This window comes from Trichechus manatus, unplaced genomic scaffold, assembly GCF_000243295.1.
Source record: "Trichechus manatus latirostris isolate Lorelei unplaced genomic scaffold, TriManLat1.0 scaffold00164, whole genome shotgun sequence".
In the NCBI taxonomy this organism is placed as follows: domain Eukaryota; kingdom Metazoa; phylum Chordata; class Mammalia; order Sirenia; family Trichechidae; genus Trichechus; species Trichechus manatus.
In genome coordinates, this window is record NW_004444100.1 from 1778681 (window position 1) to 1802281 (window position 23601).

The 23601-nt window shown below is 38.0% G+C and overlaps 1 protein-coding gene across 5 annotated transcripts in view; it reads left to right on the forward strand.

The window, feature by feature from the left end:
• Positions 1 to 4390: 4390 nt before the first annotated feature.
• The window catches only part of MDM2 (MDM2 proto-oncogene), a 28722-nt gene continuing 9511 nt past the window's right edge, over positions 4391 to 23601 (forward strand). The window contains exons 1-8 of one of the 5 annotated variants that reach the window (XM_012558391.2): positions 4391 to 4774; positions 5491 to 5581; positions 9018 to 9092; positions 11313 to 11446; positions 13441 to 13490; positions 16364 to 16431; positions 16566 to 16662; positions 21047 to 21207. In XM_012558391.2, the coding sequence (XP_012413845.1) occupies positions 4761 to 4774; positions 5491 to 5581; positions 9018 to 9092; positions 11313 to 11446; positions 13441 to 13490; positions 16364 to 16431; positions 16566 to 16662; positions 21047 to 21207 (690 nt within the window). In that variant the 5' untranslated portion in view covers positions 4391 to 4760. The other 4 variants (XM_023740799.1, XM_023740797.1, XM_023740796.1 and 1 more) reach the window with 4 other exon arrangements.

The following is a 23601-nucleotide window of genomic DNA, read 5'->3' on the forward strand; positions in this document are numbered from 1 at the left end:
TTAAGCATAAGCTTGCTCCCAGAAAAGCCTCAGGTAAGCACAACAAAGGGCAAAGTGAAATAGGATAACTGTGGAATGCAGAGAAACAACAGCAGCTGGTCTGCTTTTTTCTTTTCTTTTTTTTATGATAAGGTCACAAACAATAGGAACCGCTTTTAGAGTGAACAGATTCAGCTTCCTTTCTCATTCCTCATCTTCTTTGATGTCTGCAGTACTCAGTATTATTAACTGACTCCTCTGGTTTTTGAGACACCATTATATGGTCTTGTGTTGGTTGGCCTTCTAGTAATTTCTCTCGTTCTTTTGCTGTTTCTACCTCTGCTGCCATATCCCAAGTCAGTCTTTTCCCTCCCTTGAGGAACTCATCAATTCTTAAGTGTTGGGCCAACCATCACTTCCAAAGCTTTGTCTTCAGCCCTGAGCTTCGATTTTCTATCACTGACCTCTCCGTTACATGGTGCATCACCTAAAACTCAACAACAACCCAACTTTTTATCCCCTCCAGACTCATTTATTTTTTGTCAGAGTATCATCATTCTCTTTGGCTAGAAATTGAGAGTCACGCTGTCTAACACGGTAGTGGCAGAAGTCCTGTAACTTCAGGGGGATAGATGAAAATCAAGACCAGCACAAAGCTGAGTCCTATGAGGTGGAGGTCAGACATACCACCACTCTCCAACCTTTTTACCAATTCTGACACCAGCCATCCTCCCCACAGCACTCTCTACTTTTCTGGTGGGTTCGATAATTTGTTGCAATGGCCACATAGAAGTCACAGACCATACTCATGATTATGGGGTTTATTATGGAGTAACAGGTTACAATTCAGGATCAGGATCAACTTGGAAGTAAGATGAACAACTCAGGAGACAGGATACAGTTCATCAGTCAGGATGGCTTACAACCAAGAACACTCTCAGCTCCTACTGCCGCTGGGCCCTTCTGCTTGGGCACACTGCCCTGCTCAGGCAAGTGTTACAACTCTTTAACTCCATAGATAAGTGCCTGGAGGTACCCTACTCAGCCAGGAAGCCTCCTGCCTGTAGGCGATTTGTTCTCTCACTCCATGGGTCAACAAGCCCACTGCAGCTGCCGCTCTCATGGGCCAGGAAGCCTACCACAGCTATTCATGCCAGTCTCCTCGTTCTTGTACCGTTTTGCACCATCTCGTGCTATCTCACGCCATCTCCAGTGTTACAGCTCTCTGTCTCCTGGGTCTAGGAGGTTCTCAGCACAGGGACCCTGGGTCCAAAGGACATGCTCCACTCCCAGCTCTTCTTCTTCGTGGTATTGAGGTTCCCTAGTCAACCTCTGTGGGACTGGCTCTTTTAAGCCTAGCAGGATGGCAAAACTGACCAACTGCCTCGGTAGGCCACAGCCACCTAGTCTGCATAGTAATTGACCAAAACCTGCAGGGGTTTTATGTACCTTATTTGCATAGTAGACTAACCAATCTCTTTGCAAGATTGTAGCCTAGCAAATTATCTTATCAGAACTACAAACCCAGGGCCAGAAAGGCCATATATAGAGAAATTCATTGCCATACACCCTTCTAGGTTCCATGATGACAGGGAGTATGACTATCTTGCTCACACCTGGGGCTAGGGTAGTGCTTGGTACAACAGTAAGTGTTCAACAATTCCTTGAAAGATTGACTTCTTGCTTCATCTCTCTTCCTTTCCCTCCATAACTCTATATTTTATCACTTCTTTCTTCATTTCTGCCCCTCCTTTTTGAGTTCCATTAGAAAAACACTAATCCTATTAGTCCTGCCCTTTGTTTCTGCTCTAATAATTCACAGAGCCAATGAGAAGGGTCTGAACAATGAAAGTTGTTACAGAAGGGGCTGGCCCAACTATTCAGAGCTTGAATTGGCTCTTGGTGGTCCTGTTAAGATACAGTTTGAAGCAAACCACCTGTTTACATGCTTCCAGTGTCTACCCACTGCCTACTCTGTCCAAGGCCCAGATTCCCTTGCTTGGCATTTAAAGATCCTTCAAGTTCTTAAGAATTTTTTTCTTTTTTCCTAACTTTCATGCAAGTCAAACTGATTTATTTATTGTTTTTCATCACTCCTCTTACATTTTCACTTCTGGACTTTTTAAATCATATTTTTCTTGCAGATGAAATTGTTGTGTGCTGTCAAGTTGATTTCAACTCATAACGACCCCATATGACATAGAACTACCTATTAAGTTTTGTTGGCTGTAATCTTTATGGGAGCAGATAACCAGGTATCGCTCCTACCCAGTCACTGGGTGGATCCAAATTCTTTAGTCTTCTGTTTTTAAGTCTTACCATCCTTCGAGGCACAAAATATGTATGACCCTCTCTGAGGCCTTTGTGTACTGTCCCAGTATTCACTGATCAATCCTGTTTTTACACTGTTAGAGCACACAGGTGTTCATTCATTCGGCATTTAACAAATGCCAAGCCATATCATTTCTTTTTGTGTTCACATTTTCTTCACCTCTGGAGTTACCTGCATCTGGTGTCAAACACCAGGTCTCACAACCAGAAATCTTATATATTTCATCCGATAAATACAAGATTTTTAAAAAGCCACACCAAATCCCTCAAATTAATATTGTTAGCAATTAAATTAATTGAATGAACACTCTGTTTAAGGGAAGTTCCTTTCTAGCGGGTTAAGGAGGGACAGAAGAGGATATAATTTTATAAAAAAACGTGGTTTTTCCTCTCAAGGAACTAACTAATCACTTACTGGCCAGAGGAGAAGCTCTTCTTTGCAGTGACTGCACTTTTTGGGTTGAGTCAACTCAATTCTTGTGTCCTTGTTCATTTTTAACACTGCATCAAAAATACTCGCTATGGATACGTGCCAAAAGGGAAAAGTAGGTTTTTCCGTGTATCAGCGATATGCGTGCCTAACATAAATCAACTAACCAACCAAGGAGTCCTGGTAGCACAGTGGTTAAGGGCTTTAAGGTTAGCGGTTTGAACCCATCAGCTGCTCCATGGGAGGAGAATGTGGCTTCCCTAAAGATCACAGCCTTAAAAACCCATACCGGCAGTGGCGTCACTAGGGTTGGCATCACCCAGTGAGGTAACTCATGGTGTTACCCTCCCATGCTAATTACCACAATATCGTAGCTAAAATACCAGAAAATTTGACAAAACCAGAGACTACAAAACACTAGCAGAACCGAAAACAACAGTGTGTGCTTATAGCGGGTGCTGATGAAACCATGTGATTTGAAGCGTCATTGTAATTGGGTAATAATGACAGCTTTGACAGGAGGGCAAAAGAAGGTTCAAAAAGTAAATTAGCACGGAGTTTTAGCCTTGTAGGTATATCGATACATGTAAGCTGGGCTTACGAAAAATGTTTTTGTTATTACTACAGGGATATTTTTATAAAAAATATTTCTGTGGAAACATTGCACAAAAATTTTATAGACAGTCATTCTGTGTCATTCCCTCTGACAGTGTCACCTGGTGTGGTCCCCCGCCCCCACCCCCAGTGATGCCACTGCCTGTGGGCAGTTTTACTCTGTCCTATACCCTGGCGGCGCAGTGGTTAAGAGCTACCGCAGTTTGAATCCACCAGGCGCTCCTTGGAAACCCTATGAGGCAGTTCTACTCTGTCCTATGATGAGCCGGAATCGACTCCACAGCAACGGGTTTGGTTTGTTTTTTTTATAGGGTCACAATGAGTCAGAATCCACTCTGATACCAAGAAGACAAGTGGTAACCAGCCAACAAATGCAAATATTCTAAAAATAAAGTGAAGAGTAACCGTCTTCCTTATCCCCCCACCCCCATTCTCCAACGGTATCCACTACTGTCTTACTTCCCAACCAAAACATTTCTGTGCACCTGTGTCCAAGCGTATATTGTGTGCTATTTTAAATCTTACTTTAAAAAAAAAAAAAAAGCTTGAAATAATTCTGATTTGTATACGACTCCAGAGGTTGTTGGTATGGGCTTAATATATCATAGACCAGTTAATTTTGTTTCTCTTTCCGCAGCAGCGGGACTTGGTTTATATTTGACTGCAGTTTCCACAGCAGTCGGGAGGTGTATACACACGAAATACAAAAACAGCACAACGACGAAAGAAGTCCCAAGCGGTGCCGGCAAACCAGGCGAGCGGCGGGCAGGGCAAGCCGAACACCTCGGAGTGATACCGCGGCCGAGGTCCGGCCAGTCGGTGGCGCGCGCCGAGCACCTCCTCTCCCCACCTGCAGAGGCCCCCGGGCCCCAGCCGCGCGCGCCAAGACCCCTCCCCCAACTGGCGGCGGCAGTGGGGCCTGGGCGCGCGGGCGCTGAACCCTCGAACCTCCATTCGCGGAGGCGACGGTAGCCTGCACACGCGCCGCTGAGACCCCTTCCCCAATTGGCGGAGGCGGCGGGGCTTGGGCGCGCGCGCGCAAATGCCCGGATAGGCCGCAGCTTCCGGCGCGCTCCCCGCTGGCGGTAGGAGGCGCGCACGGGGGGAATCTCAACAAGCTAGGTTCCTTTCGGGGCCTGTACGGCCCTGTGTGACAGGAAGGAAAATGGCGCAAAAAGCCGAGCCTGAGGGGCAGCCCTGACCCCCCTGAGCGAGGTCCCGCCGCTTTCGCCGCCGGGAGCCTCCTTCGGACCTACAGCGTGCGAGCGCCCCAGCGGCGTGGGCCCTGCGAGTGGAATGGTCGCCAAGGCCCAGGACGTCGGGCCTCCTCGCGCCCCGTGAAGGGAACCGCGGAGCCTCGAGGGATCCCCCCCACTCCCCCGCTCCTGGCGCAGAAATACCCCGTATGGTGAGAAGCAGGTATTGATTGGCCCGGAAGCGCACGGTCAGTCCTGTGTCTGGTCTGTGACTTAGGTGCCCTAGCTCGGGCTGGTCTCGCCTCTTCTCCGCACGCTCCGCGGCGCAGTCTTTGTGTTATTGGTGGTAGGGGTCGCAGGGCACGTGGGTTGAGGTTTTGTTGGAAGGAGGCGAGGTTGTTACAGCCTAGAGGAGGGCGGGGTTTCGGGCCCGCGCTCGGGGTAGGGCGAGAGCGGGGTGGGGGTCTCCCCGGAGGCAGGGTAAAGGTCACGTGGGCAGGGAGCTGCAGGTCGCCGTCGCCGCCTGGCTGGGGGTCCGAATGATGACAGGTGCCTGTTCGGTAGCCTGTCTGAACAGGGTTCCGCCCCTGGGCGAGATTGGGCTAGTTCAGTGGACAGGTTGACTCAGCTTTTCCTCTTGGGCTGGTCAAGTTCGGACAAGTTCCGAGTCTGCAGTAAGAGGAGCTAAGCCCGGACTTGCCTCCAGCTGAGGCTATTTAAAAACCATGCCTTTTGTCAGCTGTGTTCATTGGCGATCACTGACAGCACAGCACCTTTTTCTGTACTACTAATCCAGGTAAGAACCGGCTTGCTAATGGGTTTAGTTTTAATAAAAGCATCATTTATCTCCTTTCTGTATGATTTTGTCGTTTTCGCAGATGTTTCATTGTTTCAAGTTTTCCTCATTTGTGTGTGTTTTTTCCCTTTCTACACTTGTAGGCAGATGTGCAATACCAACATGTCTGTGTCTGCTACCGATGGTGCTGCTGCAAGCACCTCACAGATTCCTGCTTCAGAACAAGAGACCCTGGTTGGTATTTTTGTTGCAAGTCTAACTTTTTATAAAATTTTATTTTGTTAGACCCCAATAATAACATAGCTCTTTAAATGAAATTTTAAGTACATAGCTTAAATTCTGCCACCTGTCTCAGGCATAATTGCTTGGAATAAAAGTTTACTTGAAGAATCAGTCAATATTTTTTTAGCCCTTTACCCCAGCGAGCTTTAAAAATGAATTTCATTACATTCTTAAGCATGGATGCTGAAGTTATGTTTATTATGTGACTGGTTTATTTTCCCCCCTACTTTGCACTGTCAAATGGTTTTTAAAAATACAAAAGTAATTCATGCTTGTAAAGCTTTTAGGCGTCACAGAAATGTATAAAGTGAAAACTGAAAATTCGAGTCTTCTCTTTCCCCATGTATCCTTTTAGATCTTTTTTTATGTGTATGCTCACGTATATAGTCACGTGTGTTTAAATCTATGTTATACTCCTGTTTGTTTTACTAAAACAGGATTAAATGGGTGATCGGCAATTTGCATTTTTCACTTACTATATCATATGGACCTCCACCCATGTCAATAAATAAAACCTGCTACATTCTTTTTAACAGCTGCATAGTATTCGGTAACATGAGTATACCCAAAAAACCCTTTGCCCTCGAATGGATTCTGATTCATAGCGACCCTATAGGACAGAGTAGAACTGCCCCATAGGGTTTCCAAGGAGCGGCTGGTGGATTCAAACTGCTGATCTTTTGGTTAGCAGCCAAGCTTTTAACCACTGTACCACCATTTTTTATTATTTATGCCTTTAGTGATAGATTTTTAAATTGTCTCTAGATTTTGGGTATTACAAACTGGCTTTGTACATGTATCCTAAACCAAGTGTTATATGTATATTTATGTAAGAAAGATTGACCTCTTGGTCCTAAAGGATACACATATCTTTTAGGTACTGGCAGATTGCTCAGCAAAAGGGTTGTAAGTTTTCACTCCTTAACAATCTTATGATTGACTATCATCAATCTTTTTTTTTTGGCCATTTTTTTGGAAGAGGGAGAAAAGGTACTGTTTATATTTCCCTAATTTCTGATGGGGCTGGGCATCTTTTCATTTAAGTCACTTGTGTTTCTTTTGGGATTTGCCCGGTTGTCTTATTTTTCTTTAAGGTTTACCGTATTTTAACAATTTGTAGTAGTTTTCTGTGAATGAAGTGCATTTAACTTTTATCTGTTACAGAGGTTTCATTTAACTTTATGTTGCCTTTTCATCATTGACAAGTTCTGAATTTTTCTGAACTCAGAATTTGTTGATCTTTTCCTTTTTGAACTTCATATATTTTGGAAAATCTCTCCACTTCCAAGATTATGCAAATACATTCCTGTATTTTCTTCTAGTATTTTTGTTTTTATATCTAAATCTTCAAGTGGAATTTATCTTTTTGTTCTTAAATGTAAAATTAAGAATGGTGTTGTCTTTTATCATACTTTCCTTGTTAATGCATGTATCTTGTGTGCGTGTGTTGTGTGTTGTTAAGTCAGTTCTGACTCATAGCGACCCTGTATGACAGAGTAGAACTGGCCCATTGGGTTTCCTAGGCTGTAATCTTTACAGCAGCAGATCGCCAGATCTTTTCTCCCACGAAGCAGCTGGTGGGTTCAAACCATCAGCCTTTTGGTTAGCAGTGGAGTACTTAAGCATTGTGCCACCAGGGCTCCTTGCACATGTTTTAAGTCTTTTAATAAAAGACCGATGGCTTTCCATTGCAGATTTTTACTTTGAAGTTATTTCATGTAACTTGAAGCTAGCATAGCATTCATTCTTTACATAGGCTGAAAAGTAAAATGCATATGTAAGTATATAACAAGAAATTTGTGTGATCAAAATAATTAATGATTCGTTCCAGTATTTAGTGTGCATTTTCAGTTTTTCAGTGTAAATAATGTTTTTCTGTTGATTAGCTGAAAATAGGCAATATTCTTAAATCTGGTTTTGGGAGTTAGATCCCAAACTGGAATGCTGTCAGATCTCAAGTTTAGACAAAAGATAGGGGCATATTGAAGAGAGGTGTGAGGCAGTCTGTGGGAGTGGCAAGCTGTAAGGATACTTGAGTTTTGCAGATTTTAATGTAGTAACATGTAGAGAGAGAGCATAAGGACATTATATCCCTTTCCCCTTGCCATTTATTTTCTCAATGCCACTTGCAGAGCCTCTTGATCAGGATCAGGTAAACTAGTAGCCCGTTAAACAGATTTGGCCCACTGCCTGTTTTTGTAAATAAAGTTTTATTGGAATTCAGCCATGCCCATTAGTCTGCATGTTGCCTATGAAAAAACTCATTGCCATTGAGTCGATTCTGACTCATAGCAACCCTATAGGACAGAATAGAACTGCCTGATGGAATTTCCAGTGAGCAGCTGGTGGATTCAAACCACTGACCTTCTGGTTAGCAGCCATAGCTCTTACACTTTACTACTAATAATGGCAGATTTGAGTAGTTGTGACATACCGTCTATCACACAGAGCTTAAAATATTTACCATTTGGTCCTTTACAGAAAAAGTTTGCTGACCCCTGATCTAGGTGGTAGGCTTGAGTGCAGGTCATTTGTCCCCCCCCCCCCCACCATACTTAGTAGTGTCTGGTGCATACTGAAGCTCAGTAAATGTTTGTCAAGTAGATATTTAAATTGTAGAGCAACCAAGAGGCAGTATTATATAGTAAGAAATAAATCTGGGTTATAGTTGAGGTATGTGACCTGTGTCAGCTTGGGTTAGTTATTTAAGCTCTCTAGCCTTCAGGAACCTTATCTGCAGAAGAGAAGATTGATAAAATGACCCACCCTATTCTAAAACATTATTCTTTCTTGGGTTCTGTAACAGTTTAAGCTCATTTGAGTAATCCATTTGTAGTTGAGTTTGTAAAGCAGTAACAGATGATGATAGCAATAGTGAAGGAAAAGCGTAGTGTTCATTGCCTTGAGATGGGTACTGTTTTTGATAGCAACTAATGATACTTTAGGAGCCCTGGTGGCAAAGTGGTTAAGAGCTTATGCTCCTAACCAAAAGGTTGGCAGTTTGAATCCACCAGCTGCTCCTTGGAAACCCCGTGGGGCAGTTCTGCTCCATTCTACAGGGTCGCTATGAGTCGGAATCGACTCGACAGCATACTACAACAACAACAACGATACTTTAGCCCTCTGTGATATTTGCATAATATTAGATCCTCCCCAGCTTTTTTTCCAAACCCCCTTAACAGTCTATGGTATATAGTTCATATAGGCTAACTAGTATTTTTTTTTTTTTTTTTAAACACTATGACCTATTTTTTGAGGTCTGAGCTTGTGAGATTGTTAAACATAGAGTCTGCTACCTTAATTGAGTATCTGTGACGTGTGTTTGCTGAGAGGCTTATAGTTCTGGACTAAATTTGGAAGTATAATAGCAACTCTTTGCTTTTTATAGGTTAGACCAAAGCCATTGCTTTTGAAGTTGTTAAAGTCTGTTGGTGCACAAAAAGACACTTACACTATGAAAGAGGTAAGCTGAACTTAGAAATAAAGAAATAACTAATGTTGTACTATTATATATAACCATACTTACGGTTTCTAAGACCATGGTGATAATTGGCTAGATAAAGGGATTTTCAATAAGCAGCAATATTATGTAGTACATGAATCAAAACTGACTTGAGTTTGGTTTTTTGGGTTTATGGTAATTTGGACTATATTTTGAAGCTATTAACATATTAAATAAGATTTAGCAGCAGATCTAATAGATACAATCTTGGAGTAGTGAGGAGTATAAATGATATTTTGGGATGTTTGTAACAAGTATAGTATGAAATGAAACACAGATATTGCTAATACCATTGTGGTTTGTTGCCTGCATTCATAACTGAAGGAAGAGCTAAATTTCAGTTAGTGAAAATAAGGATAGAAACATTTTTTTTCCTCATCCAAATTAGTAGACCCCCTGAATTCTGTCCATGCCCCTCTTGGGAGTCCCTGGCCTCCAGGTTAACAAGCTTTGCACTAGAGATATATGAGTACAGTATACCATTCTTTCTGGGGCAGAGGTGACCTGATTGATGCACATGTTGTAGTTACATGGATACAACATTTCAATGTATTTATTACTGAACTTTAAATTTTTGCACAGAACATGACTTTTGGTGAGAGTGTGGGCGATCCTAGGCAAAATTTCAGCGTGAATGAAATGTGCCTGTTCACGTTTCTCCCACATAGTTTATGGGGACCAGGTTGCTTAAAACACTGCTCAGCCACATTTTTATAAGCTTCCTTAATGGGTGTTTGGTAGGACTCTAGGTTTTCTTCCTTCTTCCTTTTTTACTGCTGAGCAACCATCTCTTCAATTCATAATCATGTAGGAATATTCCTTTTAGTCTGAAGTCTGCTTAATTAAACAGTTAAATCTATAGTACTTGTAGGGAAGTGTTGGGTTAAATGATGTTTTTAGGGTTGTTAACTTGAATTTTTGGAGCCCTGGTGGCACAGTGGGTAAGAGCTATGGCTACTAATGAAAAGGCCGGCAGTTCGGCAGTTCGAATCCACCAGCCGCTCTTCGGAAGCCCTATGGAGCAGTCCTACTCTGTCCTATAGGGTTGTTCCGAGTTGGAATCGACTCGATGGGCAGTGGGTTTGGCTTTTTTAAAAAATGTTTTAACTTGGATTTGACTTTTATCATATGTTCAGTTAAGGAAACAAAGTATGAATTTGGTAGTAGATAGAAATGAGATGATTCTAAAGACTTAGAATGCTTATACTATAAACTGTGTAACAGTAATATGTATGCCATGTGATAACAGTTTTAGGTTCCAGGATTTTTGTTCTGGGGCATAAGGGAGAGTGATGAAAGCTATTATGGGGTAATAGAGCATTGGACTAAGAGTCAGAAGTCTTGGGGTCAGGTCTTAACTCGTATGTTAGTTCTCTGTCTTCAGCAAACTATTTAATCTCTCTTAGCTTTTATTTTCTCATTTCTAATATAGTGATAACAGTTCTGTGAAGTATCAGAATGATAATGAGCTAATCCTAGTAGACTGTAAACTGTAAAACGCCGTTGAAATTTAGGTGGTTGTTAATAGGTTTGTATATGGATGTCTTAAAATTATTGCTTACTTCTTTGTATTAGTGAGCACATGAAATGTAATTTAACTTTATAGTAATGATTCAGGGTCATTATTTTGATCATTATAGTATAGATTATGATGATATCTGAGGACTCATTTCATTCACTGAATTGTCCCAAGCTGTCATGCAGTAATAATTGATCATTTTCCTGTCTTCTTCCTCTATGATAACATCACAGGTCATTGAGGTGTTCGTGATTATTTACTAAATGACTCCAGTCACTGCTTCATATTAGTTGGTGTATTTTGAAGTTTATTTGATTCTGCAACTTTATTGCTGTCGGTGGTTTTGCATTTTGCTGCCTTTTCCCTTCTTCCTAATACATAGTACCTAGATATCTGGGCAGAGCTGAAGTCTGCAAGGAAAAAAATAACTACACATTTTAAGGTTTAGTTAAGTAAATCAGAGAAACAGTATCTACTTTCATTATATTAAAAGGAAAAGGTTTAAAAGCAGCTTTATTTATAGAATGGTTGTTAACTCTACATGGTTATGAACGTGGTTGCTGGTTGCTCAACCCTCTCCAGGTAAGTAGAATATTATTGAATGTATTTGAAACTAACATTTAGTTTTCTTTGATGCTTAGAAATCATATTTCTCATTTCAGGTTATATTTTATCTTGGCCAATATATTATGGCTAAACGATTATATGATGAGAAGCAACAACATATGGTATATTGTTCAAATGATCTTCTGGGGGATTTGTTTGGTGAGCCAAGCTTCTCTGTGAAAGACCACAGGTAAATTCTTCAGTTTAGTTCATTGTAAAAATACAACGGGAAACGTTTCAGTTCGTATCCATCCCTACTCCCTTTTGTCAGAGAAGAATTGTTACTACATATGTAAAAGATATGGAAATTTAATTTCTTAACAATACAGTGTGTTGCTTGGGAATTTGATCTCTGGAATCTTATAAATTTGGATTTGAGACCTAGCTTAGTCATGTACTGGCACTGTGATGGGTAAATTGACTTATCCTCTAAACCTTATTTTCTCTGTAAAATAAGGATAATATAAGGACCTGACTGAGAGGTTATGAAGGGACAGTCTGTAGAAAGCATACTGTTTAGCAAACAGAAAGCATTCAAATATTAGATACGTTATTATGTATAATAGATTATTATTATTGCAGTCACTTCCAAAGGCAGTCTTCATACCACCATGTGGTAAAGGCTTAAATTTGATCTTTAGTTACTTTGGAGATAATTTTCTTCATCATGAACTATTGTGGTACTTAATCAGCTGGGTTTGACCCAGGAGATATTTCTATAGTTATTCTATTGGGAACTGAAGACTATATTTTTTAGTCATTCTTACCTTAAATCTGAAATTCCTTGCCCCCTTTGATTTAGCAGTGTTGAACTTATGATGTATATCTTAATAAATGGGATTGATACTTTACTTCTGAAACAGTTAACTAGATTCTAACTGGTATATAATGCTCAATAACAAGTGAAAAAGAAGGTAACTAAATGGAATATTTTACAACTTTATTATAAATGTACTATATGTTCATTATTGAACATCAGGAAAAGACAAAGCTAAAAAGAAGAATAGGGGAAAAAAAATCTATAGTTTGTCACCAAAAGGTGTTTCTATCAGTCATTTTTATATGATGGTGTGTTTCAACCTAATTGTGAACATACTATATTTAATTTTATATTCTGTTATCATTTTCTACTTGGCCTTGAGATGTTTTTCATGTAAGCTTTAATTTTATAAATTGAAGAAATAATTACATAGGTGATTTTGTGCCATTTGAATATTAAATCTTAATGATAATGTTGAATGTTTCTGATATTGAAAGCATAATCTGAAAACTGTCTTTGACTTGAATTCTAATATGTTGAGGGATTGAATAGTGGGGAAATTACCGACTTGAAAAGGGATATGAAGAAGAATATTGTTTTCTGAACTTAAGGAACTCTATCATCTTAAGGAACTTAAGGGTGGGTAAAGGGAGATAGTTGGAGTTGGCAGTTTTCCTCTCACCCTTGAAAATTAACGAGAATTAGAAATGATATCTGTGACCAACAGTCTCTAGAAATCATTAGTTTAAAAAGAAAAACATACGAGACATAAATGAATACTAGAATACTAGGACATAAGCTCAATGAGGCAGAGATTTTTTTCTGCTTCATTATATTTTCCCCAATATCCAGATCAGTGCCTGCATCATAGTGGGTGCTTAGTCTGTATTTTATTGAATCAGTACTGCTTTTTTTTAAAATATAAGGCCAGTGGGGGGAAAAAAAACCATTAGATGATTGGTCCAAGGTTGATAAAAGTCAAGATTATAATGAAATTCCTATAATAGAGGGTTTTGCATGACCCACTACTTTTTTAGACAGTCTGCTTTTAAGTACAGCGTTAGAAAATTTGTTTGAAAGTAAGCATACTGATTTGCCTCCTGTGTGCACACCCACTCCCAGATATTTTTGGTAAAGTCCAAAATGAAGCACATTTCAGGAAGTGGAGATGTGAAATCTTTGTGCTAGAGAGACCTTAGTGATTGCATTAAAAGTAACTGTGTAATTATTGTGCTACTAATTACTTTGATGCTTTGTAGGGCCTAGGATCTTGCCAGTGATACAATTTGAATGCAATAATTTAAATCTTGGTTTTGAATGTGTGCAATAGTTCATACTAACATGCATTTAAAAGTCTAGTTAAATCCAGTTTAATAAATTTTTTATTTTAAAATATACATTTCTTGATTTTTTCACCCAACAAGGAAAATATATACGATGATCTACAGAAACTTGGTAGTAGTCAATCAGCAGGGTAAGTAATTTTGAATATCATAAACACATTTCAAAGAAAATTTTTGTACGTAATTGATTTTATAATTGTGTTTTTTTTAAAATGTTGCTTTGGCTATATAGTTAATAATAAAAGGATGATAAATTTAACAGGAAGAAATACATATGAACTAAAACAGCATACTAAGGTTCTGTGGACTTTTATGATATTTAAATATCCTGTTATATTAATTTAATGGGATACATTTAAGAAGATAAATAATTTGAAAAGCTCCTGCTTAGTAGAGATGTGATCAAACCTTGAAAATATATTAAAAAGCTTTGAGAAGTATAGATACCCAGGTAAGACTGTTTAAAAGGATGGGTCTTTTGTATTTTTTGTTAGTAGACAGAATGTTGTTTACCAATTTATATAAGTAAGTGGCATTTTGCTCACCTACCTTTAGACTTACAGTACTGAACTGGTTATTTTTGGCTCACATATCCTGGGTTCTCTTCCCAGAAAGATGCATATGTATGTTGTTTTAGTTCATATGTATTTCTTCCTGTTAAATTTATCTTCCTCTTTTATTATTATACAAACACACAAACACACCCCTACAGTGAAATGCTGGTAAATGTTTAATAGCTCTCTGGGGGAAAGGTCCTGGTTTGTAGCAGTTGTTGATTTTCATGGTGTAAATACTTCCACCATGGCCAATTTCAGGCTATGAACATGGAGTTCTGAAGAGATGTGCACGATCTTTATGAGTGCCGATAGGAACTGGCTCCACCACACCATAGGCTTCTTGAAGCCCTTGCTCAAGTAAAATTAAGAAGTGCTCTCGGAGGCTTATTTAGTTGCACGAATAAATTAATTGACCACTCTCTTGTGCCCCCAGTATTCCATATTCAGACTTCATTGTTATAAATTCTTTTTTACACTTGTTTATATTTCCTTTGTCCTATTCTCGTTGTGCATTCTGCATTACACAGTGTAATGTCTTACTGATATGGTATTTAGTAAATTGAATTGACTACTTAACTCTTCCAAAGTTAAGATTTAAGACTCAGGAAAGGGGATCACCATCTTATTCCAGAATAAAAGTAATTATTGGGCTGGTTACTTAACATTTTATTGCTTTAATGCTCTTTATATAGGAAATCAAATAATGGCAAATGAAATACATAGCTGTAGTATCTGTAGTACTGTAGAGTTTTCTAATATATATAGCTGTAGTATCTGTAGTACTATATTGAGTTTTCTAATGTATGTATCAGAAATTCATTCATTCATTTAAATAAACCTTTGTTGTTTGCTAGGAAAATTACATTAATGAGATGGTAACCTGTAGATTACTTATGTTACTTTTATTCAGTTTGTTTTCTGTTTCAGGTTAGGAGAATTAATTTCAAAATTCCTGTATCGGTGTTCTCAACCTTGTCACATCCTAGTGTTTCCTTTTTATTACATGTATTTTGTAACATCTTTATTATACTAAAATGGGATTTTTGGATAATATATATATTCAGCTTAAGAAAATCAATATAATGCCTTAACCATAATATAAAGAAAAAATAAACTGATTTATGATAGTGTATATTTCAAAATGTTAATGTTCAGACATGAGTTCACTGTTAAGGTGAAAATGCTCCCAAGGGGGTAGGTAGCACTGCCCTTTGAGAACCATTGTTGTATATGTAGAAGAAAACAGGAGATCAGTTTATTATTAAAGAAGTATTACTACCTTATATCCTAAAGGGTTGCTGCCACATTTGATTATGCTCTCGGATAATTGCATATGTTTTATATTTAAAACTCTGACTTTTGAGCTAGGTTCATACATCCAACTACAGACTAAATCTGTCTTGACTGAATGATTCTCAGCTACCTTAGTTCATTACCTTTCCATCCAGATCTGTTCACCTTCCTGAAGTTTCTCTCCTGGTGAATGGTACCACCCGTTTATTCATTCAAAGTAGAATCTTGGACTCCTTGACTCCTTTCTCCCTTGCCTTGTGTATTACATACCAGGTCTTACTGATTTTTGTCATTCTAATTTTTCTGGAATTGATCTTTTTTTCTATTCCTTACTTAGGCTTTAATACTTCTTCATTTGTTTTATTGCAGTTACTGTCTAATACTGGTTTCCCTGTCTCTGCAGTCTATTTCATGAGGGTTATTTGTCACTTCTTAAAATTACTGTTTAGGGGTTCCTTATCGCTCTTTAGATAAAGTGTTTGCTATGAGCTAGCAAATAAATTTTATCTCTTAGACTAAACCTTTTGTATGGTGGGTGGGTGCAACACTGTATTAGGGAGGATTCTGTAGTATCAGCAGGGAAGAACACAATGATGTGGAAGTAACAGCATGAATGACATCATGAACACTGCTTGTTGACAGTCTTGGGCTGTTTAGCAGGACACACAGGATCGTTTATGATCTGACTCTGCTTATATTCCAGTAATAATGAGCAACTTCTAGTTCCTGCAACAGGCCACTGTTAGTTCCATTCTGAATGCTTTTTCACCTGGGTTTCCTCAATCTGTAATGGTCTTTCCCAGCCCTGCCTTCCATGCATTTCCTGTGAAACTTTTCCTGATTTCTTACTACTCATACTCTGCCTTCTCTATACCAAATAATCATTGCTCTCTCTTCTCCACTAGTCTATTTTATAATACTTCTTTTAATGTGTTTACTACACTTTTATAGTTAATCTTTTATGTATTTTTCTTCTCTATTAAAATTGAATTACTCATTTACATCTCTGTATCTAGCATGGGGACCGGCACCCAGGGGACACATTTAATGTTTGTTGGAAGGTTAAATTATGTAAGAGGTTTGTCCTGGGCTGGTGTCTATTAACTAGCTCTTTCTTTCTTAGTTTGTTATTCTGTGGTTTTCTTTTTTATCAGAGCCATTGAATTCTGGCACATCTGTGAGTGAAAATAGTTGTCAGCTTGAAGATGGAAATGATCAAAAGGTAATCTTTAAACTTCTCATTCTAGTATATTTCTTAAAAGTAGGAAAGGTTTACTTAAAACAGAATTTTTAGCTTCTTGGTGGTATAGGTTTAGTTCTTCTATGGTCTTTTTTTTCCCCCCCTTGAATGCTTAGGACTCTGTGCAAGAGTTACAGGAAGAGAAACCTTCATCTTCAAATTTGATTTCTAGACCAACTACCTCATCTAGAAGGAGAGCAATCAGTGAGACAGGTATGTGTGAATATTGAATTGGCACATTCAGACAGCCTTGTGGTCTCTTCTGATGAAGCTGTTAGCACTTTTAGGTTTAATGAAATTGTTCTGCTTTTTTGGTTTAGATGAACACATTTCTGATTTTTCTCTTTCTTGTTTTTATATGGCTTTATTTGGTTTCAAATTGCTCTTTTAGCAACATTTTTTTTCTGGCTGACTACAGCAGGCACAGTTCACTGTGCCCTAGTGAAGTTTATAATATCAGCTCTCAATTATTCCTTCAGTATAATGGGGACAAGGATATAAAGTCTACTTTAGCCACTATTCTTACACGCCTTAGCAGTTAAAAATTTGAATTGTTGTTTCTGTTAAATGATAAAACATACCAATGAGTTTAAACAGAGAAAATAAATAACATCTTAGAAATGAAGAAATGGTAAAGAAAGTAGTTGAAAACATTTTTACAAAGAAAAGAAAGGTGACAGGAGGCTGTTGCCTGATCAAAAGTTGTAATAATAACTAAGACTATGATTCAGGTAGAAGAAAAGTTCAACAGATCAGCAAAATAGATAAACCTAGAATAGAATCTTATAGATAAGGGCAGAGAGCAATAAAGGCAGACTGGAACAAATGGTTAGTTATTTGGGGTGGGGGGGAGGATCAAGTTATACCTGCACCTTGTCCCAAATGAATTCTAAATGAGTTTCAAAGATAAATGAAAAAATTACAACATATTTAAAAGATATTCCCTTTAAATTTGAAGATCAGTAAGAAAAACATTAAAGATCCAAATAAACAGAGCAAAAAAAGTTCTCACAGTAAATAGAAATGGCTTGTAAATATGGGGGAAGAGGTGTGGATTTTAGCTTTATAGATACTGAAGAATGCAAAAGTGTCTTGGTGTATCAAGTTAGCAAAGATAAATTTTTGACTCATTTTTCCTAACTTATGTGGCACCGATATACTGTTATTGTGTGTCATCGAGTCCATTCTGACTCATAGTGACCCTCTAGGACCGAGTAGAACTGCCCCATAGAGTTTCCTAGTCTGTAATCTTTATGGGAGCAGATCACCAGGTCTTTTCTTCCACAGAGCGGCTGATGGGTTCAAACCACTGACCTTTCAGTTAGCAGCCAAGTGCTTAACCATTGCACCACCAGGACTCCTCACTGATAACACTATTGGTGTATAAATTGGTTAAACTTTTATGAATTAGAAAAAAGGCTTATAGTTCTTGCCAGTAACCCAGTGTCTCCACTTGTAGGAATCCTACCTGCATAATGAGAAATTCAAAGATTTATTTGTAGGAATATTTGTTATGGCATCATTTGTAATTGAGAACATGCCACATATAACAGTAGAGAATGCCATCCATCCCTCTAGTCTAGGCCATTGTCATCTTTTGCCCTGACCACTGTGTCAGCCTTCCAGTTTTCTCTTTGTTTCTACTCTTGATCTTTCTTTTTCTTCACACAGTACCAGAAGAGATCGTAGAAGATAAATTGGATTGTGTCACTCCCCCATTTAGCTATTTTAGTGACTTTCCATTAGGTTTCAAATACAATCCACACTTCTTACCTTGACCCACAAAGCCCTGATCTATCTTTAACCTGGTTTCTTGGCTTTTTCCCTTCCTTTAAATTGTTTCAGCCTCACTGATTTTTGGTTCCTCTGACAAGTCAAACTTTTTACTACTTGAAGGCCTTTGCACACAGTTTTTCCCTGCCTGGAGCTTTTCTGCCTCCACTTTTCAAGGCCAGTTCTCACTTTTCTGTTTTTGCTTAAGTTTGACCTTCTCAGAGAGGCTGTTCCTAGCCACCCAGAAAAGTAGATCCCTCTTGTTTTTCTTTTCCTTTGTGCTCTGTTTCCTTCGTAGCATTCATTTCAGCTTGTGAATAATTATTTCTGTTGCCTTGATGTTTGAAGATAAATTCCCTTGCAAGACAGGGAGGCGGGGATGGCTGACTTCTCGTCAGTGTTCTATATGCATTGCCTTGCACTGTGTCAGAACGGAGCAGGTACTCAAATGTGTGGATTAAATAGTTCAGTTGTGCTAATCAGTATATAAACCTATATGATGGACACTATATATTCTGCAGCCATTAAAAACAACGTAAAAGAATATTTAATGGCATGGAAAAGACTCATGATGTTATGTGAGAAAAACAACGCAACAGTTGTACATACAAAAATCAAAAACACCCCTGTTACTATCAAGTTGATTCCGATTCGTGACGACCCTGTGTGTTACAGAGTAGGACTGCTCCATAGAGTTTCCTTGGCTGTAATCTGTACAGAAACGGATTGACAGGCATTTCTTCTGCAACACCACTGGGTGGGCTTGAACCACCAATCTTTAGGTTTGTAGTCGAGCACAAAACTGTTCGTGCCACCCAGGGACCTAGTTGTACATACATTGTTATCAAGTGCTGTTGAGTCAATTTTGACTCATAACGACCCCATGTGATAGAGTAGTAGAACTGTCCATAGGGTTTCTAGGCTGTAATCTTTACCGGAGCAGATCGCCAGGTCTTTGTCCATTGGAGCCACTGAGTGGGTTCGAACTACCAACCTTTCAGTTAGCAGTTAGATTAACCATTGTGCCACGAGGGCTTGTTAGCTGTACATACAGTATGATTCAAAAAGTTTTTTTTTAAAGGAAAGTAAGTAGTTCAAGAAATTAACATTGGGAAGTTATTGCTGTAAAATGTTAATAGTGGTTATCTCAATGGTAGCATTACAGGGGATTTACATTTTGTTCTTTTTTTTTCTGTTTTATTTAGATTTTTATAGTGAGTAATACATCACTTTAATAATCAGGAAAGAAAGCCCCACATTCATTATTTTTTTTACCTTGACTACCAAATTACCAGTAGCATGATTTAGACTTCCAGCGCATATCATTTAACCAAGATCCCCTTTTCTAATAGGGAGTGCTTAAGAACATACATCCAGAACTTGGGATCTAGTTGCAGAGATGAACACAAAAATACAGTATAGGATATAAGAGTGTTCTGGGAATTCAGAGGAAAAAGATGACTTCTGACTAGGTGAAGAGGGAAATAGAGTGAGCAAAGGTATGAGAGTTGTACCTGTCTCAGGCATATGGATTATATTTCATTTATTCTCATAACCCTATTAGATACGTATAAGGCTGCAGTGAACATCCTTGTACCTAAACCCTTAATTATGCAGGTATTTCTCTAGGGTAGAGAAGTTACCCTTAAAATTTTGAACTATTCACTTCTACCAACAGTATATAAAATTGTCCTTTCTCTCAAGTTCTCACAAATACTGGATGATAATCTCAATTGTAATTTTTGTTACTCTCATGGGTGAAAAATGCTGTCTCATTTCTGTTTGCATTTCCTTGATCATTAGGAGGTTGGGTATTTTTTTATATGTTTGTTAGTAGTTTATTTTTCTTTTACGTATTGCTTTTGCTTATCTTTGACCTTATTTTAGAAATCAAGTTTGTCTTTCTCTTGATTTGTATAGGAGGACTTCGAATAATATAGATATTCACCATTTGCTATTATATATGTTGCAAATAGTTTCTTCTAGTCTGACATTTGTCTAGTCATGATGTTTTGCCACGTAAATCTTAACGTAGTCTAATCTTGATAGTCTCTTGAAGGCTTTGTGGTGTTATGTCATACTTCACTTCTTCCCCTCCAAAATTGTAAGAATATTACAGGGTACTTGAATGGTTTTGTTCTTTGTGTTCTTTTGTTCTCTATGTTTAGTCCACTTGGAATTTCTTTTTATGTCTGGTATAAGGTAGGGCTCTAAATTATGTTCCTGACAGATTTGGGTAATGTGCTGACTTTTTTCCCCGCAATCCTTTTGCCTTTTTACTTTTTAATTATGGTAAAAAAAAAAAATATTTGCCAATTCAACAATTTTTACAGATACAATTCAATGACAATGATTAACATTCTAACTTTTAAAGTCACATATAATTATTTAAAATGGACAACTTTCGCTGGTTTTGATTCCTGTTGAAAATAACAAGGTACTGAAGAAATTGAAACATTTAGAATATTTTCTAAATAAATTAAACATTTTTATTCTTTTCAGAAAAATAAAAGTTGAAATCTTATATCCTGAAGTTTGGTCTTGAGAGAAAAATTGTAAATTGGTTAAAAACTCCAGATAGATCTAGTTATTATGATTTTATAGAGATAAAGTTCTGAAAGATTTAAAATGCTTTTTACAGTGCTCTGCTGTAACTCTCAGTTGGACAAATCCAATAAAAGTATTAACTTTTGGAATATTAGTAGTAAGTCACTATTTTTCTCTTTAATTTTATTGGAATTTCAGTACAAATAGTTAGGTATGCAAGACAGCTCAAATTTCTAAATAGAGTACAGCAAATTGATTAATTTTTTTCCTTCTGCAGAAGAAAATTCAGATGAATTAGCCAGTGAAGGACAAAGAAAGCGCCACAGATCCGATAGTGTTTCCCTTTCCTTTGATGAAAGCGTTGCGCTGTGTGTAATAAGGGAGATATGTTGTGAAAGAAGCAGTAGCAGTGACTCAACAGAAACCCCATCAAATCCGGTAACGTCTCATTTTAAATAAAACAAGGCTCACTCTCTTTTTTTTAAAAATCTGGTAATCTTAATAAGTGTGCAGCTAGAACACACATGTATGATATGAGACTGCTGCTATATAGGGCCGCCTGCCCCTTCCACATTTGGGGAGGATGGTGGAAGGTGGCTGAGTTGCACTGGGGTGTTTTGGTAAAATTAGTACCAATATTAAGTTATTAATGTCACCTTGTATATTGGAGAACCTTTGTGGGTCACTGCACCAACAGCAGATTAAAATAAATCGGAGTGTAGAATTATCAGAATTTGGAAGTTCTTAAAAATTAAGAGAACAAAAATAACAATTTGGTTTAATTAGACATCTTTGGATTCTAAAGCAAATATGTCTTAAATTTTTATACTAAAAATGTCTTTTTTATTACAGCCATCAGCAAATAAGTCAGCATAGTCTGAGTTTAACATTTGCATACATAGGGCTAGACATCAGGGAAGGTCTGTTTACTAAGACTGAAATACTGGTGCCGCTATTGCCTGGATGATGGGAGAGTATTAATACTTTCTGATTACTAATACAAAATTCCAAACTATTAGTAGTAACATTTCTAATAGATAGCATTGAAAGAAGTTTGGTAAAGGAATTTTTGCTAACAAGAATGCCTGACAAGTAGAATGTTTTCTTCCTTACCATTAAACATTTGTCTTTAAAAATGTTAAAATTGGAATCTTTCTTTGTGGTAAGGAAGTGTCTTGTGGTCATTATTCTGGATATTAGTGATCGTTTTATAGTTCTAGAAGATAGAGGATACGAACCAATTGTGATAGTGGCTGCATTCTTACTATACGCATTCTTGTTACTTCCGCATTGTCTGTGATTGAAGGGATGCAGACGTACCCTCTAGAGTTACATTTGACAGAACTGTTACCTGTGGAGGCCACTTGATGGCATAGTGAACTACTCAGCCTGAGACCAGGTTCTTCAGTAAATATTTAAGTGCCTTTTCTATGCCTGATGCCATATTTGGCACTCAAAGTGCAGTGATGATCAAAGGAGACATGATCTCTACCCTCATGGGGAGAGAGACTATAAACAAGTAAACATAATTAAAATATTTAGTAAATGATATGAAAAAAATCGGGTTATCCAGAGTGAATAACAGTGGGGTTGGGGAGTGAAGGTACAGGTGGTAGAGTGACTAACTTCAGATAAGGTGGCCATGGAAGGCTTTTCTGAGGAGACAGCTTGTAAATTGAGAGAGAAATGTTTGAAGGATGAAAAGGAGGATCATCAAGGAGTGGGGGGGAGGTGTTAGGTTGAGGGAACAGGTAGCATGTGCAAAAGCCTTTAGGTGGGGAAAAAACTTTGTTGGGTAACTAGATGACATTTGTCCGTTATCCGGACTATTAGTGCTCATTGTTTCATCTGCCCAACCTTAGGCTTCTGACCAGAAGCTGGGCACATGAAAAGATAAAATATTCTTTTTCAGACTAGACTGTACTACGTCAGCAAAACACAGAGCTTACTAGTGTATGTGATCCTGAAAATTGAATCCAGTTAAGGAAGACTTGACATGTCCACACATTTCAAGTTTGGTTAGTTTTATTCCTTGTAAATGATTTAAAAAATAGAACTACTCTGCCCCATTTAGCTTACAGTCTTTGATAAAGTTGTATCAGAATTCTAGCTAAATGTTATTTAGAGACTTTTTTCTTGCTTTGTAACTGGGACAGTGCCTTATCAAACCAACGTGGAAGGGATCTCTTTTTTTTTTTTTTTTTTTTTTTTTTTTTTCGCCTTTTGTTAGTCTTATTCTACACTCTAATAAAAATGATGTCCATTAAAATTCTGTTGTTTTTAAGGCTAAGTTCTTGGTTGTGAAAGCCTTTGGCAGGGCCAGTTTTCCCCCCCATTTTAGTTTACCTCATGAGAATATTAAAGTTATCATTTGGTATCATCATCCACTGACTGTGAAGGGAGAACATCCTCTTGGTGTTTTAGTAGAGTTAAAGGAAAGTGTATTTTCCTCCAGTCTTTTCTCTTAGGTTTAATAAATTTAGAAACTAAGGCTATATTCTAAGCTCTATGCTAGGCACTGTACATCATGATGTCTTACTTTATTATCTCAGCAGCCTCAAACTCTATTTTACACATTGGACAACTAAGACTTGGGAATTTTTAGTAACTTATCTAAGGTTGCCACAACTAGTTAATAGTCACAAATGGAATTCCGATAAAAACCAAGGATTTCTTTACAAAGTCTATTTTTCCAAATCAAACATGTTTGATGGTTTTTAAACATGCACTATTTAAAAGTTTTTCTAGGTCATTCTTTTTTGAACATCAGTCAAAACTTTTAAAAACAACTCTTAATATTGCTTTCTTCATGGTACCTTAGAACCTTCCTTC